Source organism: Furipterus horrens, unplaced genomic scaffold, assembly GCF_987537825.1.
Source record: "Furipterus horrens unplaced genomic scaffold, mFurHor1.1.pri manual_scaffold_4, whole genome shotgun sequence".
In the NCBI taxonomy this organism is placed as follows: domain Eukaryota; kingdom Metazoa; phylum Chordata; class Mammalia; order Chiroptera; family Furipteridae; genus Furipterus; species Furipterus horrens.
Window position 1 is genome coordinate 49,128,790 of NW_028327174.1, and position 11,853 is coordinate 49,140,642.

The 11,853-nt window shown below is 34.5% G+C and overlaps 1 protein-coding gene across 1 annotated transcript in view; it reads right to left on the reverse strand.

Annotated features, from left to right (window-relative positions):
* SENP1 (SUMO specific peptidase 1) overlaps positions 1–11,418 on the reverse strand; it is a 53,549-nt gene extending 42,131 nt beyond the window's left edge. The window contains exons 1-4 of the mRNA XM_090273068.1: positions 11,375–11,418; positions 9,068–9,198; positions 7,984–8,068; positions 2,033–2,192 (exon numbers count right to left, since the gene is read on the reverse strand). Coding sequence (XP_090129194.1) covers positions 2,033–2,192; positions 7,984–8,068; positions 9,068–9,198; positions 11,375–11,378 — 380 coding nt within the window. The 5' untranslated portion in view covers positions 11,379–11,418. The remainder of the gene's footprint in view (positions 1–2,032; positions 2,193–7,983; positions 8,069–9,067; positions 9,199–11,374) is intronic.
* Positions 11,419–11,853: the final 435 nt, after the last annotated feature.

Consider the following 11,853-nt stretch of genomic DNA (forward strand, 5'->3'; position numbering starts at 1 on the left):
AATTATTACCAGATAAGGATTATCAATTGAGATTAATAACCATGAGTGTGATGTGAAACTGGTCATTCATATAATGCCAAAGTAGCATCATTAGGTTACATTCTAGTCACAAAGGGGAAAGAAATCGAACTGTACAAATAAGGACTAGACTGTTACCTGGCCCTTATTTGGACCAGAGGTCAATGTAGGTTTCCTAATACGATATAAGATAGCATCAGCTTTTATTCAAGTCAAGAATCTAGTTTACAAAAAATACAGACAGAAGACAAAGGAAGAAATCTGTCAAATCCAAAAAGTGGAACATTATACAGAAAAAAAGTCATGTCATTAATAAAAGGGGTAGGGACTGTTCTGCCCTGGCCTGTGTGGCCCAGTTGGTTGGGCGTCATCCCTAGACCAAAAAGTCATGGGTTCAATTCCCTGACAGGACACATGCCTGGATTGTCAGTTCAGGCCCCAGTCAGTGTGCATATGAGAGGTAACCAATCAATGTTTCTCTCTCACTTCGATGTTTCTTTCCCTTTTTCCCTCCCTTCTTTTCTCTCTAAAATCAATAAACATGTCTTCAGGTAAGGGGGTTCTGTTCAAAATTGTAAGAGACTTAGGGCAATAACTACAATATAGATGCAATCCTAGATTAGATCCTGGTTTGAACAAATTATCTGTAAAGGATACTTTTGAGTCAACTAGGAAATTTTGAATATAATTTAGTTAGAGTACAAGATAAAATTCACTGAATGGAAAAAAGGAGGTGATTGAAAAAGATTACAAAACAGCATGCATAGTATGAATTTGTTTTTGAAAAAAAATGTATATAAATGCAGAGAAAAATATCTGGGAAGATAATGTACTAAGATATTACACAGGAGATCTCTGATTGACGGGAATGCAAGATATTTTTTATTTTTGCTTATCTGTATTTACAAAATTTTTACAAAGCACATGTACTGTTTTTGAAATGTTACTTTAAAAATAACAATATGACATTGTTGAGTTAAAAAAAAAAAAAAAACCTGCCAAGTGATACATATAGAATATCTTTAATGAAGAGGAAATAATATAACTTTCATAGTATACGTGGCATATATATTATGCAATATATGAGTAAGAGAGTGAAAAAAGAACAAGCATAGGAAAAGGTTTGGAAGGAAACACAAGGGGATGAGAATAAGATTGTGGATACTGGACATGGTATCTTTACCTTTATTAGCGATGTTTTAATTTTTACAATGTGAATGTATTAATGAATTCTGGTATAAGTTTTTTAAATATTAAGAAGTGGGAAGATGATCCTTGGGAGTACTGAAACATGTCTCTAGAGTCCATGTGCTGATAATCATAAAATAAAAGCCATCTTATTGATTTTAATCAACACCAGAAAGCTCAGCCTTGACTAAGAAGAAAATTAAATATCACATTCCTAAAAACCCATCACCACAGTAAAGTTTAAGTCATAAATACTATTTTAAAGAAGAAATATTTTACTGATATAATAAAGCACCTGATGGAGTTTTTAAGCCAAATTTCATCTGCCTTTAACAACCAGTATAAACTTGATGAAGGAATAGGTAGGGCTTACAAAGTCAGGGTAAATAAGATAAAGTTCTTTGTGATTATTTTCTAACAGAAGTAGCTTAGGTCTAGCTGACTAAGGCCATGAGGTGAAGAGCTGCCTTGGTTTAAGTCAGGTCTCTGTTATGTGAGAGCTAGGTTCTTTGCTACTGACGTGGTAGAAACTGATTTTCACTTTCAGATTCACAATAACTATAGAGGCTGAAGGGTCCCGGTATACTCATATCCACCCAGGCTGCCCTCAAAAATCTCTTCTCTAATGATAAGATTTGGCTGTCACCAAAATTCAGCACTAAGTAAACTGTAAGTGGGAAGTTTAAAATGAACTTGTCCATATTGCTATGGTTTAAAGTTCAAAAATGGTGTTACTCTTTTAAAATGCCAACGTACCAACTACCTTACAGCCATTTTCTCTTATGTTGCAGGAAGGGCTTGTGAATTAAGCAGCCAAAATACCTACCTTGAGGTCTTTCGGGATTCGAGGTAAAGACTTCGGCTGTTTCTTGATTTTTGTAAAGTTGAACCTGATGCTGGAGTAGAATTTCTCCACTGGCCATTTGCACTCTGGCCAAAGGTTCTTAAGTCTCCTGAGCCAAGAAAACTGTCTGAGGAAGGGTTATCTAAAGGAATAAAAGTTTGAATAAATTAAACAAATACATACAGTGGTTCTCCATATGACTGCAACCATATCCAATAGTGTATTCCAAAGTAATGTGGCATATTACCATGTCTCTCATGGAAGATTCCAGTCTCAACTGCGCATAAGTTTGCAGTAAGGGAACTTCTACAAACTATAATTGATTCAGCCATACTAACCTGAAAATTGTTGAAGGAGCTGAATCCTGCCACAGCCATGTGCCTTATCTGCATCAATGTGACTCCGTGGTGTCCACCAAAAGTCAACATTTTACCCCAACTATATCTTGCAAGCACTCCCAGGCCTGGGCCTGAAAGAAGGTAGGCCAGACCAGTAAGAAAGCAGGTGGAGGGCCAAGGAGAATTGTAATTCAAATGAACAACAGTTATTGCTTAATAAGCAACTGGTGTCTTCCATTTTTAATTACCATGTTCACAATTCAGAGACTCTAAGAGCAGATGTAACCTAATTGCTGCTTATTCTGGCCAGCTTATGGCAGGAATGACCCATCATATGCATCTGGTTCTGATATAGTATCCTTCAGTCATTTAATGCCATAATCAACAGACATATCAATACTCCGATGCTTGCTGCTGCAATCAGACTAAGTGAGAATTGTTTATTATTATTTGAATTTTCTGACTTGTGGCCTAAAAGTAGGGGTAATAAAAATGTCCAAGTTTCAGCTAAGAGTTGAATAATTTCTATACCCTCCTCCCTAATCATCAGGACTGGACAATTTAAAACAAGGTCTTCGAAATAACTTCAGATGTTAGGCTACGGAACTCTTAGCGTCACCAGTGGAAAAAGAAGAATGATAATTCTCTACTTCCTAAATTTTGGTCCGTCAACATCACTTTGAAAATCCTCTTTCAAAGCATATTACTATAGAACTTTTGCACATTATATATTTGTCATTCAAAATATTTAATGTAGCTTTTCATAATCTCTCCAAAAAGGCAGCAGACAAAAATATAAGTTTTGTATTGTGTTGTTGGTTTCTTGTTTTTTCTTTTTCAGTTGATGAGGATTATCAGGATTCAGGGTAAATAAGATATTTAAAAAGCAGCAGTCAGGGGTGGTATTAGTACCAGTTGATTCACCAGTGGATGAACCTAATCTAATAATTAAATTTACTTTCAAAATGAATTACAACTTCCTTCCTTAGTAATCATTACCTATGCTTAGCATCTATTACCATTACTTAAAGGATAGAGACATGAGGCTAATGAAAATGAGTCTCTTAAAGGACCAGAAAATTACCTTTAAATTAAATGCAAAGTAGTAACAATAAAAATTTTTGTCTCTCACATATTTTTGCTAAAATTGGATTAGGGAATGATCTAACTAGAGACGTCTATCAAAAAATGGAAATTACCCTGACAGGTTCGTGAAATCTGAGACTAAAGATAAACTAGAGTAGCCTTCTCAATGGCATGTGACAGAGACATGAGCTTTAAAATGCAAGGGAGAGGCACAGGATCAAGCATTCTGTTTTACAGGAATAAGGTTGTTCCATCCCTAATCAATGAAACCACTGAACCCTCCACTGTTGATGTCATCAAACAAAGCTAGAGAAGGACCAATAGGGGCTTGCAGGACCTCATTTTCTGGCAATGATTTAGCCTAGTATTGTCATTATTAAGAAATGGACTTGCCCATGCCACAAATAAGATTAGTTATAATACAAATATAAACACACATAAAACTATAAGGAAATACACCAAAAATTTAATTTTGGCTGTGTTCCAATAATAACATGCTGAGTATTTTCTACTTTTTTCTACAAGGACAGGCAATGCTTTTATGGACATAATGAAATAAACTTTATATCTTAAAAAACATGTATCAGCCAACCACTTACTAGGAAAGCAACCAACAGTAGTTTCTGTTAACACTGGAATTTACTTGGTTATTATAAATAAATAGCAGGATGCTTTAAATCATCTTACCTACTAAATGCCAGTTTGGCAACCTAATTTAACATATTTTCCAAGGAGAAGACACTGATAATGATTCTAAGCATGAGCAAAATCATTTTACTCTACTTTTCTTTGTTTAGAGTTTAAAATGTTTTAATTTTCTTTTCAATTGCACTCCTAATAAAATCAAGAGGCCTTGAAGTCTGACCAGTACTAATTACTAAAGTGGAAGTGTTATATATTCTCTGCTTTCCAAAAACAATTTTTTTTTTAAATCAATGTTTTTACTAGTCTAATCTTAAATGGATTAAGAAGCATATTTTTGAAAAGGTTGATGTGCCTCTTTGTCACATGCCATTGAGAAGGCTACTCTATATCAAGAGGGAGATCCAGTAAAGCAGTAAATAGGAAGCTCCAGACCCTACATTCTAAAGTTTGGAACTTTCCTGTGTTTTTTTTCATTTTGGTGGAGGAAACGATAGCAAGGTGAGAGAGGAGACAGATATCAATACAGTCAGAATAAGAATACTAAGGCAGGTAAACTTGGGACTCATGTCTAGCCCAATCAAGAGGTAAAGCCAAAGTGACTGACCACAAAAATCAATGTGGGAATTATCAGAAAAGAACACATCCAAAGGAGATAACACAGACAAAATTCTGTAGGATGTGCAAGGAGTTGGAATGGATATGGCAAAGAAACTTTTAGAAAGTACACGGTAAAAAGATTTGAATTAAAGACATAAGAAAAAGGTGTACAGACCCTTGGCACTCAAGATTTAAAATTCTGGCCATGGCTGGTGTGGCTCAGTGGATTGAGTGCTGGCCTGCAAACCAAAGGGTCACCAGTTCGATTCCCAGTCAGGGCACATGCCTGGGTTGTAGACCCTGTCCCCAGTTGGGGGCGTGCGAGAGGCAACCACACATTTATGTTTCTCTCCCTCTCTTTCTCCCTCCCTTCCCCTCTCTCTAAAAGTAAGTAAAATCTTAAAATATTTTTTTTAATTCTGACTGTTAGAGAGTGACCTTATAGGTCTGTGATGTGCCATGTTTGCTTTGTCAGGGCCTAGATGAAACCTGGTAGAGGCAAACTGCTTCAGGCTATAATTTAGGGAATAAATCTAATAGCTCAGCATCCACATTTCAACGTGGCTTTACTATTCACTGTTGCTAGTCTCTATTCAACATCATGAATACAGTAACTATTGGAATTTTTTTCTCTTCCTAAAAAGATAAGCCTTTAAATGAGCTATAAAATATAAAACATAGGTGTAAAAATATTTTTATCCTCACCTGAGAGCATTTTCTTTTCATTGCTTTTAGATAGGAGAAGGCAGAGAGAGAAACATCAATGTGAGAGGGAAACATTGATCAGCTGACCCCAACATGCACTCAGACCAGGGATCAGGGATCAAGTCCACAACCTAGGTCCTGTGCCTTGACATGGAATCAAACCTGCAACGTTTCAGTTACAGGACAACACTTCAACTGAGCCACACACTGGCTAAGGCCGTCAGTGTTAGATTTCAATATGGGGATCAACTTGTAGTATAAGGACAAATATAGGAAAAATGTAACTCCCAAGATTCACATAACTGACAAGAAAGCCAAAAATGTGATTAACTATCGCCATAGTCAAGAATATGATGATTTGAGATGACCTGAGATTATATCTTTATGAGCATCACAGGTTTACTGAAACTTAAAAGAAAAAAACACTACATATATAAATGTTTTAAAATCATATGATTTATAATAGCTGAAAATGGCAAGGGTGAAGGAGAGCTAAACCATAAAGCAAATGAAGGCAAAGGCCCATTATCCTAAACTGTAGCCCCTTGGGTTGCTTCTGAGTTAAAAATTTTGGAATTTTAGAAAGATAACCTGGAATATACTACATAACACTTTCAAGGATAATCTGAAGCAGTACAGTGTAATCAAACATATTTTATATACATGCGTAAAATATATACTCATATTTACAGAGGTAGATAAAAGACAAAATATAGTTTCATGTTAGTTCATGTAAGTTTTGCAAAGGAATAAACTGAGGTCAAGTTGTGATGCCAAATAATTATGAAAAAACTTTTTAGTTTTCAGAGCCTTTGGATTTGGAATTGAACATAAAGAATTGTGAATGTGCATATCAACTCAATAGATTAGAAATCAACAGAAAAGGGTAAATATGATGGATCACATATAAACAGATGAAAAATAAAAATAAAAATATTGGGCCAGAAAAAAGATTATATGTACCATCACATACAATGTATACTATGACTGCACACAGAGGTAAAAATAAGAAAAGGCAACAGAGTTAAGGAAGAGTTGAATTATGGTCAGGAGATTTTGAGTATAATTTTCTCATATAATTGCTTATTATTGAGCAATTATTTTTAACTAAAAGCAAATATTTTGTCCAATGGTATATCAGCATATGACATTACAAGGAAACACAACCTGAGTTCAAATGGAAATATTAATGATCTGATTTCATTATCCACTCAACTGTCTTTCCCCTAGGATTAATAATGAGCTATCAAACCAGATTTCAGGCTCTTTGCTCATCAGGAAGAATTTTTCTTATCTATTTATTAATTTATTTTTAGAGAGAGGGGAAGGGAGGGAGAAAAAAGAGGGAGAGAAACATTAATCTGTTGCCTCTCGCATGCCCCCAACCAGGGGCCTGGCCCACAACCCAGGCATGTGCCCAAAACCAGCGAACTTTTGAATTACAGGCTGAGGGGGGATCAATCTACTAAGCCAAACCAGCCAGGGCCAGGATTTTTGAATAATAATGGCAAAGTTACTTTTGAATCAAATTAACTGATTTTTCTATACAAATTATGTACATACTATGTGGGGACCATTTCCCATCTCAGGAGAGGAAATCCAGTGCCTGCGATAAGTTACCACCCACCTAAATGACATTTAGATATAATATAAATCTAAAAGAGCATCATACTAACATCTTTTTAGGAGAGGAGATCTCATCTTGTTGACAAAGAATCCTGAGGAAGCCAAGTAACAATAATTATTATTTGCATTTCATATTTATTATCTGTTTATCCTTATAAAAATTCCATTAAGGCAGGTTTAATGGTATTACTAATATTCCGTATTTGTGGTAACGAGAGAAAAGTGAAGCAAGAGGAGTGAAAAGACCTGGGAAGACACTATAATCTTCCTGGGTCATACTGCCAGGATGCTAATGAACAAGAACTCCGTTTCCCCAAGACACAGCTAGAAGATCTTTGGAAATCCAAACCTTAGGAAGGGAAGATGAAAAGTCAGGCAGACCAGGGGCTAGAAGAACCTACAGAATGCTGACTTCTGTCATGGATCACAAGTTAAATAGGCAAGCCCTTGAATATGCAAGCATGGCTGTGGCAGGTGCTAGATAGAGACATATAGTTAACATTTCCTGCCCTGATGGAGGGATAAACTTGGGCAGAAATAAGTTTTCAGAATTCATGGTTTCAAGCAGAATAGAAATAGGCTAGCTCTGAGCATTATATCAATACAAAACAATTATCTTTTACATCACATATACATATCTAAAACGAAAAAGCTGTAGTACTTTTTACAATGGCATATGAGTAAAACGGGGATTAGATTAAAAAAAAAACTTTTCCATTAAAAAATATTTAGTTGAGACTAGATCAGTAAAGTATAGCAAACAAACACACACACACACACACACACCCCCAACTACTTAAAATGACATTTTAGTGGAGAAAATGCTACTTTGTTTTGGACAATGCTTTCATAATTTTAGAGATGGTAAACACAAATGATATGCTAGAAAGAAACCTGAAAGGTATAAATGTCTTGACTCCAAGTAATGTGTCATACCTGAATAATAATTTGGACTATAAGCTGTACTTCTTGTAGAACATGTATAGGATCGGTCCAAATTTCCTTGCCTGGAAGGTAATATCTAAACAAAACAGAAGATTTTTCTTAAATCATATTTTCAAAGAAAATGTATCATTAAACAAGATTATGACACATATCAGAATTCAATATAATTATATTTATATATATTATAAATTAAACAAATTAAACTAATAAGGAAAACACACAAGCTGATGAAATGATAAGGCTTCAAGGAGAAAAAATAGGCATTAGAAGGTAAATGTGCATTTAGCATATCCTGTTCTGAAAACCAGTTGTATCATATATTGAAAAGGCAGACAAAATCGACCTGGTTTTGATTATTTTGAAAAGTGAGTTTTTAATCAAGGGTGGTGCTGTACCACAGTATAAATCTGGAAATGTGTGAATATATATTTAGTTATTAAAATAATTATTGGGAACAGATGCTACAGCTATTTACCACACAGAGGCCAAGGATGCTAAACATTCTGCTATGCTTAGGCCAGATTCACACAGCAAAAAGTTGCCTCTTACAAATTTGTAATGGCTTTCCTACTGAGAAAGGCTGCTTTATTAATATGGTCCTTAAACTTTAATGTGCATATAAATCAGCTGGAAATTTTTTTAAATGTAGATTCTTATTCAGCAGATATGGAGTGAAGCCTGAAATTCTGCACTTCTAAGAATGGTCCTTTGAGAACATAAGCTTTATAGCACAGAGAAATCTCTGAGCTGCTATATATTTACAAATATACACACACCATTTAATGTTCGGCAATTTTAAGATTCTAGTTTAAAACAACACAGATCTCGGTAGTGGTAATTGTAATGTTCAGAGAAATAATAAAGAGTTTTCTCAAATGTACTGTTGTCAAAGAATTCATGCATAGCTTAGTTCTTGTCTTAACTATAATATATCAAACAGAATTCCAAACATTAGAATCATTAATTCTAAAAAATTTATATATACAATTTTACTTTTGAGTTTGGCATTTATACTACAACAAATGAAAACTTAAGTCAAAGTAACTCATTAATTAAGGGAAGAATTATTCCTAACCTGATGGTCAGAAAGTGAAAGCTGGTCGTCTGGAAAACCTGTTTGTGACAGGAGATGGGTTTTGAATATGGAGTGGTGGTTCACTAAAGTTACTTCTCCAGCATCCATCCTCATCCTATCAGCAATATCATCTGGAAAAAGAGTCAGATTAGTTCAACTCACAGAATTCTTTAATAACTAGTTTGCTATGAACCAATCTTTTCACCTAATAAAAATGATTCCCAAAGACCAGCCCTACGTTTAAATAAAACAACTCCTTCATAAATAACCACTGGCAAGGAATCTCAAAACTGTCAAAAAGAGGGGCTCATGTGCAAAAACTGACTCATTTGGAATTAATTGAGATCATCTACCAAATAGTTCAAAACTTGTACAAGTATAACAATAGCTAAATTCGAACTTTTAAAAATAATGAAATTTTCCCAAAAGAAATTCTTTGATGTTTTAGCTGTATATAAATTTTAAGTATTAGAAAATGGGGGGAAAATTTCATCATTCAAAAAACAAACACTTGTTAACATTAGTTTATTTCTTCTGTTTTAACTCAAAGGAGTGCTTTAAAAATTAATGAGCCCTGGCTGGTGTGGCTCAGTGGATTAAGTGCCGGCCCACAAACCAAAAGGCCACTGGATTGATTCCCAGCCAGGGCATCTCTCTCACATTGATGTTTCTCTCCCTCTTTTTCTCCCTCCCTTCCCCTCTCTCTAAAAATAAATAAGTAAAATCTTTAAAAACAAAACAAAATGAGTATATTTTTTAAAATAAAAAAATCATCAAAAAAATTTTTCTGCAAAAAGCAACATTTTCTCATGTGGTTCTTAACAGACATCAGCTCAATTGCTGTAATATTATGGCAGAATCTTATTTTAAAAACATTTTTTGAAATCTTTATTACTTTGTTATGAAAGAGGTAGAATAGGAACAAATAAGAATAAGGGAACTCAGTGATTTACAATATCATCAATGAGAAAAAAGGTAAACAAATGACTGAGAGAGAGAGAGAGACAGAGAGAGGAGATAGACAAAGCAAAAGGAAAAAACAAAAACTAGAGGTAAGACTAATGTGAATTGAAAAGGAGCAGAGAGAATAAGATTTAACTGTATAGATTTTCAACCTATTCTCATTTTGGCTACTAGTCCTGACCTTATACTGATCCCCTTTACAGACATGAAGTACTATGAATAGTGCAAAATGTTCCAGTCAGTGCCACTAGCTAAATAAAATTTAAAATTTACCTTAATCAAATTATTTATCATATAGAAGAAAGTACTGGGTTGGCCAAAAAGTCCATTTAGACTTTTTCTATAAAATAAGACACATTTTTCATTTTATTGATTTGGATATTTTGAGTATGTCAGCTATCTCCCACTATTGGCTTCTAGTGGGCAGAGGCCAGGGTGCTGCTAAACGTCTTCCAATGTATAAGTCAGCCCCACAGAAAAGAACTATTTGGCTAAAACGTCAGTAGTACCAAGAAATTTCAGAAACCATTTTTGACATGTTCAATCAATCACAGCACCTTCTCCATATACTGCACAAATTTTTTTTTTGCGTTTTAGTTGTGTATTTACCTTTCTTGAAATAGTAAAGCATAACATGCTGAAAATGTTGCATATTGTTCTATCTTCAATATTAAGATGGTTACACAAAAATTCACCAATTTCATAAGTTTTTTAAAAAAATGCATGTTGACATGACAGCTGTCACAATACAACCTAACAAAATTGTTTTAAATGAAGTTAAAGACAACTAAGCGTTACTAGAGTCATTGTACAGAAAAAACTAAATGAACTTTTTGGCCAACCCAATATAACACAGTACACTAAAGGACAAGGACTCTGGAACCAGGCTACCTGAATTTAAATCCTGGCTCTGCCAGTTAGTTATGTGACCCTGGGCAAGTCTCTTGATCTCTGTGTCTCAGTTTCCTCATTGATATAGTGAGAATAATAATAATACCTATTTTGTAGATACTACAGGTGCCCTTGTAAGGTGATTGTAAAAAAATTAGATGAATATATTTAAATACTTAGAACAAGGCCTGGCACATAGTAAATGTCTGTTAGTATGTATTTGGCTTTTTCAATACAATGAATGAGAAAATACTTACGAAAAATGTTATAAACAATGTTAGCCAAAATAAAAATTGTTTGGTATACTGTATTACATAATTAGTATGAGATCGTCTTTAAAATTATTAAGCACAAAAATGCAAATATAAAAAATGTTAGGAAAACCCATTCTTTTACTCCAGCTTAATTAATCAGAGTAACTAGAAGGACTGAATGACTACTTCATAGTCTTACCCATGTCAGGTCTTTTCACATCACTGACTGTAGCAGAGATACAAAATCCTATAAAATAAGACAGAAAACAGAAATGTTACTCACTGAAACATCTCCTTAATTTGATCATAAAACAGGAAGCCACAAAGAAGTGATATTTGTGTTTTTAGCTGAGAAAAACATAACACGGTAAGATTTGACTTGATGGGAAGAGATAAGAACTAAAACTGGCCTGAGACAGTTCCAAACATTTCTGCAATCCATGCTATACTAAACAATTATGGACCACTACAGAACCACAGAATACTACAGCAAGAAACAAGCTGGGAAAGCCAACCCATTGGATATTAATTTGTATATGGTCATCAAGTTGGTTAGTGACTACATTGAAATTACAACCTAGAAATTATCCCCTCTCCATTGCTCCTACTACCTCACGCTAAACCATTTCATAAACAAGTGATAGATCTTGTGGTGGTCCTATAGACTTGTCTTCCATA